The sequence below is a fragment of the Macrotis lagotis genome, chromosome 8 (genome assembly GCF_037893015.1).
Source record: "Macrotis lagotis isolate mMagLag1 chromosome 8, bilby.v1.9.chrom.fasta, whole genome shotgun sequence".
In the NCBI taxonomy this organism is placed as follows: domain Eukaryota; kingdom Metazoa; phylum Chordata; class Mammalia; order Peramelemorphia; family Peramelidae; genus Macrotis; species Macrotis lagotis.
Genome location: NC_133665.1, coordinates 46,032,051 through 46,052,408, shown reverse-complemented (window position 1 = coordinate 46,052,408; position 20,358 = coordinate 46,032,051). Strand labels below are relative to the sequence as shown.

The window sequence follows — 20,358 nt, the reverse complement described above, 5'->3', positions numbered from 1 at the left end:
AACTTGGAGTATATACTAAACCAGTATTATGTCATGGAACCTTTTGGCAGTCTGGTAAAAGTCTCTGGAACCCTTCTGAGTCCTGTTTTTAAAAGCATAAAAATATGCTTTTAATAATAAAAACCAATTAAATAATGTAATAATAAATTTAAAAGATAAAATATAGTTTACAAAGAAAACCAATTATATTGACATCCAATTGTCATAAAAAAATTTTTAAAAATCATAGATGTTGAGGGGCAACTAGGTGGCACAGTGGATAGAGCACCGGCCCTGGAGTCATGAGTACCTGGGTTCAAATCTGATCTCAGACACTTAATAACACCTAGCTGTGTGTCCTTGGGCAAGCTGCTTAACCCATTTGCCTTGCAAAAACTTAAAAAAAAATCATAAATGTTGGATTAAGAACCATGGGTTAAGTGATGACAATCTTAGACCAAGCTTCAGGATTGGTAAACAGATGAAAGGATCCATTTAACTCTAGGTTTAAGTTCAGTGTAAAACTGAAGATTCAGCCTGATCAGTTTTCCTGGAGTTCAAGCATTAGCTTGAGTTGACATATCTTATCTGATCACTTTGTAAAAAGTGAGGTAGAATTAACTATGGTATGTTTTTCTCTATTGGGAAGTCATTCTGATAGTGGGAGAGCACCAGGCTCAGAGGACCTGGGGTATAATAATCCTTGTCTTCAGGACAAGCTAGGTGACTTTAGCAGACTATTTCACATCCCTGTTTACTTTTTTACTGATTGATACTGTTAATAATGACACCTGATGTTTACAGGACACTTGAAAGCTTATAAAGCAGTTTCCTCACAATCCTTCAAGTGATTTTCTAATTTTACAAAGGAGGAAATTGAGATTCAAAAAGATTAATAGGCTTGCATTTATTGAACACCTAATCTATCATTATATAAGAGCAACTTTGTTGGGTTCTGGAAATACAGATGTAAAAGACAGTCCTTGCCCTCAGGGAGCATTCCAATGGTGGGGAAGGGGAGAATATGTAGATCACTTGCCTCACAAGGGAATGTGAAGAAAGTTCTTTGTATACTAGAAAGGACTTTGTCCCTGTGTGAGTAGTTGTTAACCTGTCTCCTTTGCCAGAAGTGCAGATGTGCTTGGAGAATTCATTATCTCTTAGGAGCTGCCTCTGGAGTATGCAGAGTATCTACTGTTCCCTCAATTTATTTTCAAGGAAACAGAGGGTTTCTTTTGGGGCTTTCTCCCCATCTCACCCTCATTATGCTTGCATTCTGTTTTAGAAAGAAGCAAAGTAGTCAGAATACTTAAAAGTTTTTGGATTTTTTTTTTATGTGAAGGAAGCCTCACTTGCGGGGGGAGAGGTGTGTGTGCACGTGCATAGATATACACATTTAGGGGAAATTGATATCATTTCAGGTGCCTTGAAGTCCTATTTACGGGAATTACCTGAGCCTTTGATGACCTTTAACCTTTATGAAGAATGGACAAAAGTGGCCAGGTAAGGTGATTGAAAATTGAGAGTCTTGGACCTTGAGTCAGCATTTGAGTCCTGACACTCTGATACTTGCTAACCCTGTTGCCTTGGGCAAGGTTTACTACCTCTCTGAATCCTGATAGTCTTATCTATAAGATATTCACAGACTTGTGAAGAAAGTGAATTTTAAACTGTGAAGTTCTGTAGAAATGTAAGGTTTTATTATCATCAATAGGTAAATACAATAAAAAATTATCCACTCAGAGCCTTAAAACATTATCTTATTATCCCTTTACTTTTCAAATTACTATTTATAAATAAATTAGTTTTTTGATACATACTCTAACACTTAAAAGTTATATGACCATGAGCAAGTCCATTAATCTTTCTGAATCTCAATTTCCTCATTTGTAAAATGAGAAAAATCACTTGAAGGATTGTGAGGAAACTGCTTTATAAGCTTTCAAGTGTCCTGTAAGCATAAGGTGTCATTATTAACTATCAATTAGTAAAGATTGATTAAACACCTATTGTATGTCAGTACTGGGATTACCAAGAGAGGAAAAAGACAATCCTTGTCTTTAAGAAGGAGGAAAAAGCATGCAAAGAAATATATAAAAAGCAAGCTATATATACCCAAAGAGCTGAAAGTAAAGGCACCAGGATTAAGAGGGGGTTGGGGAAGGCTTCTTATAGAAGGGAGAATTTTAATTGGGATTGAAAGGAAGCCAAAGAGGTCATTAGTTGGAGCAGAATAAGGCAAATTGGAGCAGAGGCATGAATCCCTGGAGTCAAGAGATGAAGTGTCTTGTTCACCTCATTTTTAATCAAAGAGTAGTTTGATAAATTTCATAAAATATGAACTTTTTTGCTTCAGTGTGCAGGACCAAGACAAAAAGCTTCAAGATTTATGGAGCATTTGCCAGAAATTGCCGAAGCCAAATTTTGCAAATTTCAGGTTTGTATCTTTGCTAGAGTTTTTACTGTGATCCAATTCCTATCTTATGGCAGCATAGCAAAGACATTTTAGAGTTCTTACAATAGATAGTGCTTTCATCTTAGATTTCTTGCTTATTCTGTTTTTATTCATAAGTTGTTTGGTGTCAGAAATGAATTGACATGAAAATACTGATCAGTTGGATTTTCTGTTTAACTGAATTAATCCATTCATTGAGTGAAGTTTACCTGTGAGTGGGAAGGCTGTTCTAGTTGAGAGAATAGTGACTTTGCCTTTGGAATTTGTTTAAGCTACTTTATGCTAATTCCCTACTCTTCATTAATTTATTCCTTTTTATCAAGTTCATTAGACAATCCATTAGCTTCAGGTTAACACATTTTATTTTGTTTGAATTTTTTTTTTATGTATGAATTTAATTAACAATCACAAACACTCATACACCAAGAACAACAAAAAGGAGGATTTCCCATGAAATTGGGATCTTTAATACTTCCATCAACACACTAGGAAAGACTCCTAGGCCTGGCTTTATTGCTGTCTTAGGTAGATAGACTCTTTGTTTCTTTGAACTTCATTTCATTCACCTATGAAATGCAGATGATGGATTAGATAATCTTGTAGGGATCCCACTGACTCTGTTGGTCTTTGCCCTTCTTAGACTTATGTGTCTATTTTTCTAGTAAGGACTAAGACTAATGAATGTAAACAAACAATAAGCTTAGAAAAAAGAATAAAAACTTTTTGCTAAGCTTCTGCAGAAATCTCTGAAAAGGACAACTATTTAAAAATAAATTGAAATTTAAAATGGTTCAATCTGACCAGTGGTTCTAAACAAATAATAATTTAAGAAAATTCTTGTTAAAATAATCGCTCACATTGAAAGAAGCAACCATAGGGGCTGCTAGGTGACACAGTGAATAGAGCACAGGCTCTGGAGTCAGGAGGACCTAAGTTCAGATATAGCCTCAGATGTTTAATAATTACCTAGCTATGTGGCCTTGGGCAAGCCTCTTAACCCCATTGCCTTGCAAAAACCTTAAAAAAAAAAAAAGAAGCAACCATAAAAGTCTAATTGACTTTACTCATTCTTGTCCTGTTAGCTGTTATACCATAATTTAGAAAATTAGTGGTAGTTTTTTTGTATCATAGTAAGAAGTAAAATTCTAATAGATATAAGTATATTTTACTTTATAAAATAGGTTTATTCCCTGAAATTTTGCCTTAGAGCAAATGTTTATAAAATGAATCATATTTGTCTTCCTGTATAAAAGTAGTTATGCCTCTCATGATATATATATATTTGACCATAGCAACTTATAAAACACATCCCTCAGACCCAGAGTGAATTGCAGTTCTCATGAGCAAGGGGAGGTGGGAAAGATGTCACTTAAATGAAATAATAAATCTTGTGAACTATTGCCATATTTTGAAGAGCCAAATCTTGTCAATATTGGCATAGAATGAGTACTAGAACTGGGGTCAGAAACCCTGGGTTCTAGTCCCAACTCTGACACTTCCTTGGGATCCTCTGCAGGTCATGTAAATTCTTTATAGCCCAGGAGCATATGGTTGTGGGAGGGGGTGTCAAAGGAACTTAACTATTACAGCCTGAGTGTGGGGCAGGTTCCAAGCTCTGTTTGCAGGGAGACTTTTACTCCTGGAGTTTTTCCATAGTGAATAAATAATCCTTTGTGCATGTATATGACATTTCAAATAAAAAGCTTTCTTTTGAATACACTTAACACTTGTGATGCTTGATGTTTCCTTTTCTTCTGTTTATATGTGAGGCCTACTTGGAGCCATGTTATAATCATTGAGGAAGGAGGGAAAAAACCAAGAAAAAATTCCTGCCATGATCAATGAATAGAATCTATTCTATTTTAGGCTGCTAGGAGTTCCTAGTTCTTAAATATAGACAGTAATCTCTTTTAAGGAAAATTCCAGTCTTTTGACACAAATCACAAAACTGTCTTTTACTTACATGATATGAATATTCTAATCAAATCAAGCTTTATTGTTTTGATGCTGTTGAGTAAAGAGTAGTTCTGACGGTGATTGCTTTTTTCCCTTGGCAGGTATCTAATCAAGTTCCTAGCAAAGCTTGCACAAACCAGTGATGTTAACAAGATGACACCCAGCAATATTGCAATAGTGTTAGGGCCTAACTTGTTGTGGGCCAAAACTGAAGGGTAAGTGACTGTTTCCCCCAAGCTTAGCACTTCACTTGTATCTTTGCTTCACAAAGGATTAAAGTCAAACTGGAAATTCAGTCTAATATAATGGGTACTCAGGAAACAGTCATTTGGAATCAGTTGCCCTCTTATCCACAATAACCATTGGAATGGCATCCTCTTCCCCATTCTCTGGCAGTTGGATCCTCCATGTTTTCCTCTCCCAATCTTCTACCACCATAGAAGCAAACCATTCACCAGAGTAGCCACCACAAGTTAGATGTCAGTGAGGATTTAGGACTCTCAGGACACAGGGGTTCCAGGAAGACTGGAAACTTCAAACCAATTTGTTTTTATTGCATCTATTTGCTCATTTTCTTCTCTCTTCTTAGCCTTTTGTAGTCTGACATCTGACCCTCCTACCTTATTGAAATTACTCTTTTTAACGTTAAAAATGGATTCAACTCATAAACTCAGTGGCCTTTTTCCTCAGGGTCCATTCTGCTTTATCCCCTACAACTTTTGACATTGTCATCTTCCCCTCCTAGACTCTAGGTGTTTTGGTGATCCTTTTGTTCCTTGCTTCTCCTCCTACTTGTCTAACCTTAGTTTCTTGTCCTTGAGTGGGCAGCCCCCAAGGCTTTATCCTGAGCTTTTTAGCTTCTCCTCGCCATAAATTCTACAGAGAAGATACTACCTAATATACTAGAGGCTTTCCTCTAATTGCTTAAAATATCTTTTCCTTAATTTTTTTCATTGAATAAAAATTAAGGATATGTTAAAGTCTTGTGCTAGGTGCTAGAGGAAAGGCACCAAGCTTATTGGCACTACCCTCAACAAGCTTATAGGCATTAATATTAAATGTCATTTTGAGGCTCTGCCAATATAGAGTTCAAGCTGTCTGACCCCTCTGTCAGCAGATCATTGTAACATACAGCCTATGATAAAAAAAGATTTGAACTAGGACCCTATTCAAAGGGGTTTCTTCCCATCTCTCCTTTAGAGAAGACAGTTGAACTAGTTTGCTTGAATTTAATATTTTCACTGCCTGCCACTAACTTTTTTCTCCCTTTTGAATTACTGAAGTAATTCTGCAGTGATGAATACAGATACCATTGTAGTGATTATTTATCTGGAATACTTGAACTTCTTCCATTTCTTTTCTAGGTCTCTTGCGGACATGGCAGCGGCAACATCTGTTCATGTGGTGGCAGTAATTGAGCCAATCATTCAGCACGCTGACTGGTTCTTTCCTGAAGGTAAACATTTTTGGTGGGAGGAGGGAGGGGACAAACCCCAGCTCCGACCCATCCTGATCTCCAGATTGTGGGTTGGATGATCATTGAGACCCTTCTGTGAAATTCTTTAGACAGCTGGTGCAGGGGCCATATACCTTCATGTATGTGTTAACTGTGTTTGTCTTTCTGCAGAGGTGGATTTTAATGTGTCAGGAGCATTTGTAGGTCCGATGTCAAACTCCAATCACTTATCCCATCCTGGGAATGACTATGACCCAGGCACACTGGAAAGGAAGAGGCCGGCCAGCATGGCGGTCATGGAAGGAGATTTACTCAAGAAGGAAGGGTAGGTTGAGTACACGTTCTCTCAGTCAAGAACAGATTTGTTAGGATTGATGAAAGTTATATTCCTTGAAGATAAGAAATATTAACCAATTAAAGAAGGCTTCTCCCAGTTAGGGATCCTGGAGTCTCAGCATTTGAAAGGGTCCTTATAGGTGCTCAGGTCCCATCTTCCACCCCTGCCTATTTGCCAGTCCTGCAAGGTGGACAGCCTGCCAGTCTTGGTGGAAATTCTTCCATTCGGTCTGGTTGTTGAGGATCATGCTTGTTCTGACTTTCTCAGAAGAGCATTCTTAATGAGTAGGCAAGTAAGGCCCTCATTATTCCTTTTATCCCCCCTGAATATATTCCATATGATACTTTTTTAAGCTGCAAAATCAAAAGTAATTTTTTAAAGTTTATGTGAAACGAAACTTGAAGCCTGGGAGCACTTAAAAGTGTTATCCTGTGTCTCTTCAAATAATTTCTTTGAAAATTAATTTTAAAAACCTCTTGGAACTGAAGTTTGGCTGTTTTACATTTTCATTTTAGTAGTTATTCCTTTTGATCTCCATCTAGCTTATTTTATATAACTCTCAAGTTGTCTTTATTTTCTTTTTATAAAATAAAATTTTACTCATGAGTTTTTTTATATTGCCTCATCCATTTTTTCTTGCTTAAAAAATTGCAAGTTTAAAAAATGTACAATTTGCTGTGAAACACATTAGTACAATTAATTTTATTTTTGCAGCTATTTCTTTTTATGTGAATTTTAGGAAATAGAATGTCATAATGCTTTAGTCAAACTTTTTCTTTTTTTGCATGCTTGTCCTGTCTTTATTGCCCTATAATATTCTTTAGCCATTTCCCTGTTATGCGTTTAGGATGCTTCTGTTCTCCTATACACATTTGTTTTTTTCAATTACAAATAATGCAACAATAGCAGCATTTGAAAAGAAAGTTCTATTTAAAAAGTTCTCTCAGGATATATTTACAATAGTGGAGTTACTGATTCCAAGACTTTAGTTTTTTGGTTAACATTTTACAATAACATTGCCAGAGTGCCTTCCGCAAAGATTCTATGAATTTGAATTCTCTCAGCAAATAATACATCCACCTGTGCTCCACTCCTCTTGTTATTTTTAATTATAGTCAATTTGATGAGTTTGAGGTAGGTAACTCAAATTTGTTTAGTTTGTAAAGTTATTTGATAATGAAAAATGTTATTAAATATTTTTCAAGTATTTCTGAACAATTTGTTTCCCCTCCTGAAAATTTTTTATTTATGCTTTCATTGTTAGCCACATAATAATCCTAATATCTTAATATAAAATAAGAATATCATTTTTGTTTTCAAGTTATAATTAACATGTATTTAGGTATTGTGTTATTTCATATTAATGAGTTAAGATTAATTATCATTTTCTTTCTCATTCTCCTACTTCCCTTTCATTTGTCTTCTCCATGGTTAGGTAATTTATCTGAAGCTTAGTGACAGGTCCTAGACTCTTTGAGATTGGGTTCATTCTAATTTCAAACCACAATTCACTATTATAGGAGAACATAGGGAGTGTCAAGGGAAGGTTGAACCTGACTGATACAGGAAACTCTTCATGAGGAATTCCCTGACCAACATAAGTTGGCATCTACTTTATAACTTGGGCCTCAGCAAGGGTCATGGAGACTCGAAATGATTTATCCAGGATCACATAGCTTTTGAGTTCTAAAAGCAAGAATTTGAACCCATGTCTTTTTTCTTTGTGGTTCTGGCTCTCTAATGTACTATGCTGGCCTGCCTTCCTGTAATATTAAATAGCCATAGCTTTCAGTAAATCAGAAATGAGGAGATGGCCTAAAATCTGTAGACTCTGTCTTTAATACAAACACTATCCATATTTATGTTGCTGAAAACAGCATTCGTTTTTAAAATTAAGTCCTAATGAGCTTGTTTGAGTTAACTATGCCTAGAGAAAGATGATCTATTTATAGTGGAAGAAAGTGCTTTGCCTTTCTTTCATTCACTACAGATTCATTGTGTAAAAGCAGACCTTACTTTAATCTCTTTCCACATTCAGTTTTATCTCTAACAGTAAAATATGTTATGACTAAAACTTCTTAAACTGTTCCAAGGTGGGGGCAGCCAGGTGGTGCAGTAGATAGAACACTGGCCCTGGAGTCAGGGGTTCAAATGCGGCCTCAGACACTTAATAATTACCTAGCTGTGTGGCCTTGGGCAAGCCACTTAACCCCATTTGCCTTGCAAAAACTAAAAATAGAAAAAAAAATTCCAAGGTATAAAATTTTTCTTGGATAATAATGAGATGTGGCACATTTTGATTACAAGTAAGTGATCATATATGAATTTTTGATCCAATGGGTTTTCCTACTTGGACACCTCTTTTGTTCAAACACGACCCACTTTAGTATTGGTTTAAGCCAGTTATTATTCCCAAAGTCATAGAATTTCAGAGCTATAGAAAGGGATATTAATCATATTTCTCTGGGGGTGGGGAGAGGGAAGCAAGATTGGGGGGAAATTGTAAAAATTCAAAATAAATTAAAAATTAAAATAATTATGTAGTTAAATCTGGGTGTGAAGCATGGATCTCATCTGTAGTAACTTCAAGAAGTGGTTACTTTCTTTGAATACCTACAGGGACAAAAAGTTCACCCCTTCTAAGGCAATCCATACCATTTTTGAAGAGCTCCAGTTGTTACAAAAGTTCTTCCTGGACTGGAGCAGAAATCTTCCTGTAATTTCTGCTCTTTGTTTCTTCATTCTTCCCCGCCAGAGCTGTGCTGAAAAATCTAATACTTCTTCCACAGAGCAGCCCTTCAGATAACTTGGAAGCAGTGACTTCTCCCCAAGTCTTTTCTCTCCCAATTATACAGTCTTAGTTTCTTCAGGATCCATGGAATATGATTTTAAGAGTCTGATATTACCATCAGAGAGATAAAAGGGTGGACATGGCTGTACCCCACTGGCAAATAGAAATTATTTGGGGACTCTTTAGGCTCTCAATCTCCTCAATGCATATAGATCATCTGAGGAGACTGCATCTAACCAAACTGTGTCACTGTATTTCCGACATAGTTGAGGCCTAGATGCTTGCTGTCGATGTGGCTCTGTTCGGCTTTTAAAAGAAAAGACAAACAGCCGGTCTCAAGGTCCTGGGCTTGCTACTTTGTTTAAGTCCAGATTTTGTGGCATGTTGTCTTTATCTCAGTCTGCATTGTGGGTAGGTGGGTGCTTTTTTTGTTGTTGTTGCTTCATTGCATGCTGGGCAACAAAGGTTGCTGTATTCCCCGTGGATTTTAATGTGGGCTTCTAGCTTGGTAGTTGGCTTGCATGGTGTGTTGACTCTTTCTTCTTTCTGTAGCTTTGGTGTGAAACTTATGGACTTCCAGGCCAATCGGCGATGTGGCACACTCAATAGAAAGCACACATCCCCCGCTTTCCACCCGCCACTCCCGCCCACGGAGGGCAGCAGCTTGGCTCCCCCAGGCTCAGAGCCACTCTCCCACAGCTCTGGGGCTGAAAACAGTGCAGGTGGTGTAGCTTTTCCACCCCCTGCTGGCTTACCTGAGCCAGGGTCCAGTCAAGGGAATGATGACAGCAGGTAAGGAGGCTGACTCCCATTGGCAAGGCTTCCCCATGGCCTCAGCCTTTTAAAGTGGTATTCAACACTGCCTTCTAGCAGGAGAGAATAGGAACCTTCTAGATCATCTGGTCTCTGCAACTACCTTTCCTATCCCCCATTTTGCAAGTCTAAAAGGTGAGGCCACCAGGAGGATAATGGATATCCACAGATAATAAATGCCAGAGGCAAAATTTATATTCCTGTTCTCTTACCTTAAACCTTGTGCCCTCTCTACTATACCTTATCAAAGGTGGAAGGGATTTAAGATGCTAGAACCTAAAATACCAGAGCTAGAAGGCCCCTTAGAAATCATGTAGTAGGGGTGGCTAGGTGGTGCAGTGGATAGAGCACCAGCCCTAGAGTCGGGAGTACCCGAGTTCAGATCTATCCTCAGACACTTAATAATTGCCTAGCTGTGTGGCCTTGGGCAAGCCACTTAACCCCATTGCCTTGCAAAAACCTAAAAAAAAAAATCATGTAGTGCAACCTCCTCATTTTCCATGAGGGAACTTCAGCCCAAAGATAGGTGAATGACCTGTCTAGGGTCACCCATTTAGGTAATAGTAGAGCTTTGAGGAAAAAAAATAGGTCTCCTGCCTCCTAGGCCACTTTCTCTATTTCACAATATTATTAGTAGTTGTGTTAACTGATATAAAATAAACATCTTTGAAATTTGAAACACAATTGTTCTTGGCATCATAACTTGTAATTTTTTGTTTGATACTTTTCATATTAAACATTCCCCATTAATAGCTCATCATTAATGAGCTCTTAATTCTAAGGACTTTAAGGGAAAAAGTACCATTGTTGAGGTTTAATTTTATACATCATTTACATATATTCAATTTCGAGAACAGATTTCTAAACAAGAATCCACTTAGGACAATTGATGTAATACAAAGAATAATTGATACTACAAGGGTTTTAGCCTAGAAAGGTTCCTATGTGAGACCTGTAGAGAGACTGGGGTGGGGGGAGCTAGATGGCACAGTGGATAGAGCACCAGTCCTGGAGTCAGGAGGACCTGAGTTCAAGTAATTACCTAGCTGTGTGGCCTTGGGTAAGCCACTTAATCCCATTGCCTTGCAAAAAAAAAACAAACCTAAAAAAAAAGAGACTGGGGGAGAAGTGGGAACAGTAGTCAACCATGAATCAGGATACCCAAATCTGCTTCTAGTGAAGAAAGCTACATCCTTGTCCCTGTTGTAAATCTGTTTCTTGAGATGTTCAGTGGCAAGGTTAATCCAGCCCATTTTTCTCTCCCAGGATTGATGTGGGGATCTAGTGAGATGAGGTAGGGGCAAGTAATTGACAAAATTCCAAATTGGTAGAGGATCATAGGTTTAGAGCTTGGATGGACCCTTGAAGTTATCCAGGCCATTCTCCTAATTTTTTCAGATAAGGAGCAGACCTGGGAAAATCATATCTGACCCACAGTCACACACATGGATACCAAGGGCAAAGCTAGGTTTCAAGTTAAGTGTCTCTGACTCCAAGCCCACCATTTATTCCTGGTATTCCTGATACTCTTATAAGGAATTTGTATTTAATGTGCATCTTATTGCTGGTTTACAATGAAAAATGATTAAAATGCCAAAATGTTGGGTTTATATACTGACATTTTCTCAGTCCTCATCCTTCTTGACTTCCCTATATCATTTGGCACAGTTGACCACCTTCATGACTCTCTTGTACTTCTCTTGTGGCATTCTTGGCCTCCTTCATCCTTCTCAAATCTACTAAATGTGGCTATAGCCCAAGGGTCTGTTCTGACCTCTTTTACTTGGTGGTATCTTTCACTCTCATGTCTATGTCAGTGACTTCCTAGATTTATGGAGCCAATTCTAGTCTCTCTGCTGAATTACCAGGAATGGTAATTCCATACTGTTGGAATGTTGCATGTTGGACAGTTCAAATGGAATGTACCAGAGGCATCTGAAATCTAATGTATCCATAACAGAATTTGTCACCTTCACTCCCAAATCCTTCCTTCCTCTGAACTTCTCACAAGCATCATCATTCTTCTAGCTTCCCAGGTTTGTAAGCCCAGTGTCTTTCAGAACACCTCACCTTCTCTCACCAGACTGATGTGGACCTTTACCACCTCTTTTCCAGACTCAAGTCTTTCCCTGCCTCAAGTCTCTTCCCTTTCAGATCTATCCTTCAAAAAGTTGTTAAAAATTTAGGTTCTGTCTGTCTCTATTTCTCTATATGTTCTGGCTGGCTTCCTTTTTCTCTGTCACACACACCTTTCAGTACACTCCAGTGTACCAAATATAAACTCCCTTGCCTGACATCCTAAGCTCTTCACGTCTTCAAAACCTGGCCAATCCTGTCTTCAGTATTCTTGCATTTTCCTCTTCCCTGACTCCCCCTCATGCCTGCTACTGTTTTGCCATATTCAGTGTTTGTCATTCCCCCATATTGTTCTCTTTCCCCATTCTTTCATACTACCTGTCTCCCAGGCCTGGAGTGCTCTCCCCTTTCTGCTTTCCTGAGAAATTCACTCTTTTGCACAAGAAACCTTTCCTGGTTCCCTCTAAAGTTATCTTTTGTCTGCTTTTCAAGTAGATGTTGTGTTACTTATAGATGTACTGTCATCTCCTCTATTAGAATATAAGCTCCCTGAGGGCAACAACTGTTGTGCTTTTGTCTCCCTATCCCCAATGCTTAGCTGCTTACTTGTTGCTTTATCATTATCATGATACTCATTATCATTGTTAATACTCAGAAATTCTACCTTATTTACCACTCCTATTAATATTAATACCATTGCTGTTAATATAATGGAAATCTTAGTATTTATTTTCCATGTAAACCATCAGTAATATGTATATTAATATTATTAACAGTAATAACAGACTATATTAGCACTTTATGGTTATAAAGTACTTTTGCCTCTCCTAGTTTATAGAATTCTCAAAACCACAAGTTCTTTTTCCTAACTTTCAAATGATCCCCCTGAAGCCCAAAAAAGAAATGCTGTTGGGTTAAGGTTACTATAAGTGGTCAAGTTGTGCCTTCAATCCAGGTCTTTCTACTAGTTCAGTATTTTTTCTATTACTGAACTTGTGCCGTACTAAATAATTGTATGAAAGTAGCTGTCCTCCAGCCTCCAGCCAGACAGAATCATTCCCTCCTCTCTGTAGGAGGCTGGCTAGGTAGGAGCAGAGGCCAGATGTTAGTTTTAGCTTTTCTTTCAAGGAACCCAACAATGTGTTGGCTGCTTAGGTCAGATTCTTTTACATTCTCCCGAATATCAAATTCTGATGCCTTATGAATCCATAGATTAAACTTGTACAATTTCTTGAAGTTCAAATTAATTTTTAGAGGGAGATGCAAACTTCAGTTTTACATTAGTACTTCTGGCATCTTGTTTACTTGTTTGTATTAATATGTTTGCCTTACATAACCAGTGTTGTTAATACAGGGTTTAGCACATGAAGAGGTGCTCAGTAAATTTTTGTTAATTTTTTTAATTTGAAGAACAGTTAGTAAATACAGACATATTATCACTTTTTCTCATGGTCATCCATGTTCTTATATTACAAGAGAGTGGTTAATTTTGACAGAAATCTAAATGGAATCTAACATTGATTTGCTGATTGTTCTTCCATGATAAGTATTCCTGTATTTTAGGTATTATATGTATCTAGGTATTCCTGTATAGATTTGTAAATGTCATTCACATTTTGTTATTATTCTTCCTATGAAAATGTATCCTGGGGCGGCTAGGTGGTGCAGTGAATAGAGCACCGGCCTTGGAGTCAGGAGTACCTGGGTTCGAATTCGACCTCAGACACTTAATAATTACCTAGCTGTGTGGCCTTGGGCAAGCCACTTAACCCCATTGCCTTGAAAAATCTTAAAAAAAAAATGTATCCTGAACTTATCACTAGTCTAATTTCATACACTGAATAAGCCCAGATCACAGTAGTGTGGATGCTAAGGTCTTGGTTAAATTCTTTACTGGAATTTGGATATATTAAATAGGGTTTAAAATTAAGTGGGTCCTTAGCTTTTAGTGCTTTTTTTTTTTTAATTGAGATGAACACGGAAGAGGGATTTGACTTATTGGGCTTTTAGTAGCTACAGTAAGTTTAAGAGAAAAGTCAAGTCTTTTGTGTAAAAACATATTTCAAGTCAAAATACCACACTTTCATGCATACACATTGAAATTTTTAGATCTTATTTTAGATGCATTATTTAAAATTTCCCTTGTGTTAGCCGATTTTGATAAAATATCTCTATTAGCCATAAATCATTAAAAATTAGGTTTTTCTTTATAGCTCTAATATTTATTTGTTTTTAGAGAAACTTTTCCTGTTTTCTAATGTCCTTTTTGCCTCTCCAGTTCCCCTAAACCTAAGGAGTCAGTGACAACAACAACTGGAGCAGCACCTGTGAGAAATGGGGCCCATGTCACCACAGGACAGAACCAAGCCCAACCAGCTGGTAGCTCTAATCAGCTCTTGGTTGGTCCAATTCAGAATTCAGCTGGTCCGAGCCCTCATACCCTGCGCCGAGGTAATGGCATTTCTTAGTTTGTACTTTTGATTGGGGGAGGATGAAGAGAAGGAATAAAACAGGATGAAGCAGGGATTCAAGGCTTAGTTCTTTGACAAAACCCCATCACTAGTATCTTCTCAGATGGTACTGGAAAGATCAGTCAGTGGAAGGAAAGGAGTATGCTGCTGTCCTTCATAGCTGAATTTTGCTCTCCATTCCTCACTCACCTCGTTAAGAGAGAGCTCAGATATACTGCTGGTCTAGGACTGTAAGCATATACCAACTCTGTCCCTTTAATTCACAAGTCTGATTTTCTAATGTCTGATTCTCTCCATGTAGTTTTGTATCCTTGGCTATCTTTAGCCAATTCCCATAGGTTGTCCTTTGGCACCAGATCTTGAGAATGAGGTTTTTTTAAAAGATAATATTATTCGCTGTCTTTCAACACCATCTTGAGGATTTCCCAACATTATGTTGGCATTTTTACCACAGCAACATCTTGGTTTTCAGAGAGTCAATCTAACAACCTGACCATGTTTCTAGCCTTTTCAGTTTAGTGGACCTTCCAGAATTTGCACAGCACTGTCATAGCCTTCAGGAACTTAGGGTTACCTCCTTTCGAGTCAGGGCTTTAGAAGAAGCTTGAAGCATAGTTTAATTTCCCAAGACCAATTAAGCTTATATATGTTCCAGAGGAAAACTAGGAGAATATCATTATAAAAGCCATGGGACAAGAAACTGCCAAGAAATAGGGCATGCAGTGGAGAATTCAGGGAGGATGAGACTTGAGAGGACATTAGATATTTAACTTGAAGAAAGTTAGTTAGAAACTAATAAGTAATTCAACCTCAGCCTTCTGACTGCAAAATTCTGCTTTTGCCTTTCTTCAGTTTGATTTTTGGTTGTTGCTTATATCTAAGGGTATCTATGACAAGATGGCTTTAGGAAAGCTAGGTGGTGGATCTTTAAGTACTAATGGATTGACTTTGTTGTTAAAGTAACATTTCATAAAAAGACTTTGCCTATGCTTGCCTAGCTGATGGTAACTTTTTAATTTTTCAAAAAAGTTTTTCAGTTAACAAAAAACCTATTTTCTTTCCATTTCCTCCCTTTGCTGAAAAATAAGAGCGATAAACAACCCTTATAACAAAAATGCATAGTCAACAAGACAAAAAAAAGTGTCTCATTTTGTAGATGTGTAGTCTATTACTTCTCTCTCAGGGGTTGGATAACATTCTTCATCTGCTATATGGTTAATTACTGCTTTGATCAGAGTCCTTAAGTTGCTCATTTTTATAATTTTTACTTTATCCCCCTGGTTTTGTTGACTTTATTCTGCATTATTTCTTTTTTGTTTGTTTTCTTTAGAAAGATTTTATTAATTTTGAGTTTTACTATAGCTTTTGCAACTAATCTATTTCACTGATCTACCACTATTATTTTGCATCGTTTCATAAAATTCTACCCAGGTTTTTAAAAGTTCTTCATCTTCATTTCTCACAACACAGAAGTATTCCTTTACATTGAAATAATTTGTTCAGTAATTCCCCATTTGACAGGCATGATCTTAGATTCTAGTTCTTTGTCACAACCAAAAAAGCTGCTATATGGGTCTTCTGAGAACTAATTGTAGTATCACTGGGTCACAAAGTATTTATTCCCACTTTGCTGACTTTGAACAGTTCTAGAGATGGTTTTTTGTTTTTGTGTTTTTGTTTTGCAAGGCAATGGGGTTAAGTGACTTGCCCAAGGTCACAGAGCTAGGCAATCATTACGTGTCTGAGGTCAAATTTGAACTCAGGTACTCCTGACTCCAGGACCAGTGCTCTATACACTGTGCCACCTAGCTGCCCTTTGGAACAATTCTAAATTGTCTCTATAATAGCTGTCCTAATTTCATAACTCTTATTAATGGGTGCTTTTGTGGGTTGTTGTTTTTTCCTCCATATACAGCTGTTAAAAAACCTGCTCCAGCCCCTCCCAAACCAGGAAACCCACCCCCTGGACAGCCTGGGAATCAGGGTTCTTCAGGAGCATCCCAGCAACCTCCTTCCATCTCACCAAAGCCAACCACTCGAAGTCCTTCTCCTCCAAATCACCATACAAACCAAGTACCAGGCCAGACCTCCACTGCCTCCCAACTCTCTGCACCCAGGAGGTACTCAAGTAGCCTCTCTCCAATACAGGCTCCAAACCACCCACCTCCACAGCCCCCAACTCAGGCTACTCCTCCACCTCAGACCAAGCTAAACAGTCAGGTGCTACCCCAGCCAGTGGCACCACCCAGTGAGCATGGACTGGAGCAGCCGGCTCATAGCCCACCCCCAACACCAACCCCTCCAGGGACACCGCCTCTAGGAAAACAGGGTCCTGCTCTTCAGACATCTCAAACCCAAGCAGCAAGTAACCCAGAGATTCCTCAGGCCCAGCATTCACCTCCTCACACTGGCACCTTACCAAGACCAAGACCAGTACCGAAGCCACGGAACCGCCCTAATATCCCCCCTCCTCCCCATCCTCCTGGTGCTCATCCTGTCGGGGATAGTGGCATTATCAACCCAACCCAGACATCCTCCAAAATAGTCACTGGTAAGTAGCAAATTTACACCTGTGTTACTCCCTCCTTTTCACATTTATTTGTAGACTGGGGTTAGTTCTGGATTTGTTGTTGGGAGGCTAAGTAGGGCTTTTAGACCTGCCCTACATTTGAATCTAAATTAGGTCACTGTTTTACTTAAAGATAATGGGCAAATGTAGCCTAATTATTCTGGCTGAAATACTTCATTTTCCTATAAGAAAGAAATATTTCCATTGACATTCCTTTCTGAAGGACCTTTAAAAATATCTTTTTAAAGAACCATTTTAGGGCACTAAGAAGAAAATAATTGTCCTATTTCTATTTCCAAAATGCTGGTACCTTGTGCTTTAAGAGTGAAGTTGGCAAAGAGACATTTTTCTGCTTACAACTGTGGAAACCTCTAGTAGGTTGTTGAATATCACAGATTTACATGTACTCCTGATAGATCAACAAAGATTTTTTTTTTAAGTGTGAACTATGAGATATCAAAGCAATATGCTACAGGCAACCTGGAATTCTAGATTTTTATTTTCTATTCAGTTTGGAGCATGATTTCAAATTGCTTTTCAGAAGAACTTAACCACTTTAACAGTGTGTTAAGTACACATAAGTATAGCCATATTGATAATGGTTATTCTTTTTTTCTATCAGCACTCAAGACTACCCATCCTCTACTGACTGTCTCTGAAACTTTATTTACTTTAAGATATTGAAATAAAAAAACTTACCATGCTTATGAAGAGCATTTAGTAGATAATCAGCATTTTAGAGCAGGATAGAGATTGTTACAGGAAAATCAAGGCCCAGAAAAGTTCAATGTCTTGATATGGGTACATAGTAGATTATTGGAAGGGCTGAAATTAAAACCCTTGTCTCCAGCTCCCAGGCCTTTTCTTTTTTATCTGACCTATGCAGCCTCCAAGCAGATGCTTGGTAAGGTTGTTGTTGTTTTTTTTTTAATCAATTTAGTCACATCAATCTTGACTGAAGCAGCATGGTATAATGGATAGAAAGCCAGCCTAGGAGTTGTGAAGGCTTGGGGTCAAATCCTTCCTTTGCTTTCACTGCAACCATAAGCATGACAATTCCTTAAATGCCCAAGGAAACCAAGACTGTAAGTCAGTTATTGATGAACTTCAGATCTGCATCAGTGTTTGGAGTTTCCTGTACCAGTGAAATCACAAATCTAGGGTAACTGGATCCTTTCCTCCTCCCCTCAAAAAGCCAATGAAAGTTTATACATGCACACATACATAGTAAATCTCAGTCATTAATTATCTTTCTTCATCACTGGACACTGGAAGTAGTAGATACACATCATTTTTGTTTGAAGTTGTGCATTTGACTTTGCAGCTGAAAATTAACCTATGTCCATATTTTGCTGTCTTATGCAAAAACTCCAGGTTTGCTGAAGCCTGTGGATTCTTCCAACAGATATTTTTAAATGTACAAAGCTGGAAAAGATCTTTTAAGGTCATCTGGGCCATCTCTCTCATTTTATAAGTGAAAGAACCTAAATTTTAAAGGGCGAACCCACATTTGGTTACCACATTTACTGAGCCACAGTTGCTTGGGTATAGTGCAGAAACAAAATTCGTGATGTCATTAATTGATTGGTTCCTTCATTAGAATGTGCATCTTTCACCAGCTTTTCAGGAGATACACGCTTTTCCTTAAAATATACTGGTTTGATTGTTAAATGATTAATTACTTTTTGATGACACTGCACCTTTCTGGAAAGAAAATCTATTTGTTTGGAGATGTCTAATAGATGTACTTCCGAATGCCTTCACAGGTTGGGAAGATGGCCAGGACTGAGGTTTGTAACAATCAGAAATAGCCTGCACTGTAGCCCCTAATGCTCTCCTTAGCTGTGTTGCCTGTATACATATTTTGCATATGTGCTTTTGACTCTGTGCTCATTGTTCCACTACTTGGCACCATATTGTGGTTATTCTTGTGGTGCCATTCACCCCATGATCAGGATGCATTATGTCTGCATTTTATAGTGGAACAGATGATAACAGTATATATACCTAAGTAGCACAAACAGCAAAATGCAGTTGATTGAAAACATTTCACCATGAAGAAATATGAAAATGGTCTCTGTCCTTTTTGTTAAACAAGCACCAACCAGGCCTCACTGCACCTTGTTGCTATTTATCTGTTTTTGGCTTCCAAAACAAGGTTTGGTTAGCACAGGAAACTGTGTTCTTTGCATCTTGAGCTTTTTACCTTAATTTTTTTTACCCTTAATTTGTATTAACTGCATGGAACCTACCCATGTGCAGCTTGAATTGCTCAGGACCAAAAAATATTTCTAATAAATCCCTTGCATTCTAAAATGCATGTCAGCATTTGCTTTTTTTTTTAACCATGTGACCTTTGTGAAGAATGTTATCTAGCTCAGCTGAACTATTCCCAGAGGATTTGTCCACACTAGTGTCTGGGGGAACAGTTCCCATTATGTCAAGGAATAGTTTTAATCAACCTTATTTCAGAAATAGACCTCAAGTTGTGTGGCTTTTATAAAAACTCTCCTTAGCGAAATGAAGCATAATCTGAGGCCCTGCAATGGATTCTTGTACAAATTCCAGTGACTTTTTTTTTTTCAGTCCAAGAGTGCAGCCCAGGAGGATACTACCACCCAGCCAGCCTTTGACTGCCTGCCCCATATTGTCACTGGTAGTTTGTGTGGGAGGTGGAAAATTGTGGTCAGTGCTAACATACCATCACCCTAGGGTGTAGAAACCTTTGTCAATGTGAGCTGGCCCCCTCAGAATCTTGTGGCTTGAGTGACAAGCACCAGAATGATGGACTTCTCTGTGAATGAAAATCAAATAAAATGAGCCTGAATCAGACTATATTTAATTCCATTGTTATGTGATGTGTTTATGTTGGGTATTGCTTTATATGATTTCTTAAAATTATGGTTAATTTACTGAATATAATTTGTTAGATAATCTGAGGAAGTTTATCAGACAGTAATTCTTTGAAGCAAGTCTGAAAATCCAGGAATTCTACATAACTCATTGGCTTTATATCACAAAATTAACATTGGTTTAAGAATTTGTAAAAGACTATTAGAGGTTGTCTACCTGTGGTCGAAATGCCAGTAGCATGTAAATCAGTCTTGTTATAACCATTCAAAGAACATTAGGATTTAGGACTAGAAAGAACCCTATAAATCAGAGATTCTCAACCTTTTTGTATATCATGGATCCCCTTGACTGTTTGTTAAAGCCTGTGAATTCTTTTTAAAAGCTTAACTTCAAAATACACAGGATTGTAAAGGAAACCTATTATATTAAAATACATTTAAGGGGTGGCTAGGTGGCGCAGTGGACAAAGCACCAGTCCTGGAGTCAGGAGTACCTGGGTCCAAATCTGGTCTCAGACACTTAATAATTACCTAGCTGTGTGGCCTTGGGCAAGCCATTTAACCCCATTTGCCTTGCAAAAACCTAAAAAAAAAAAATACATT

At 37.9% G+C, this 20,358-nt stretch overlaps 1 protein-coding gene across 5 annotated transcripts in view; it reads left to right on the top strand.

Moving 5' to 3' along the window:
- Nucleotides 1–20,358, top strand: part of ARHGAP17 (Rho GTPase activating protein 17) — a 150,949-nt gene that overhangs the window by 113,713 nt on the left and 16,878 nt on the right. For 2 of the 5 annotated variants that reach the window (XM_074196801.1, XM_074196805.1), the window contains exons 12-19: nt 1,401–1,482; nt 2,336–2,416; nt 4,492–4,605; nt 5,755–5,846; nt 6,018–6,171; nt 9,527–9,766; nt 14,142–14,314; nt 16,250–16,885. In XM_074196801.1, coding sequence (XP_074052902.1) covers nt 1,401–1,482; nt 2,336–2,416; nt 4,492–4,605; nt 5,755–5,846; nt 6,018–6,171; nt 9,527–9,766; nt 14,142–14,314; nt 16,250–16,885 — 1,572 coding nt within the window. Of the gene's footprint in view, nt 1–1,400; nt 1,483–2,335; nt 2,417–4,491; nt 4,606–5,754; nt 5,847–6,017; nt 6,172–9,526; nt 9,767–14,141; nt 14,315–16,249; nt 16,886–18,669; nt 18,694–19,489; nt 19,746–20,358 lie in introns of those variants that run through there. The other 3 variants (XM_074196803.1, XM_074196802.1, XM_074196806.1) reach the window with 3 other exon arrangements.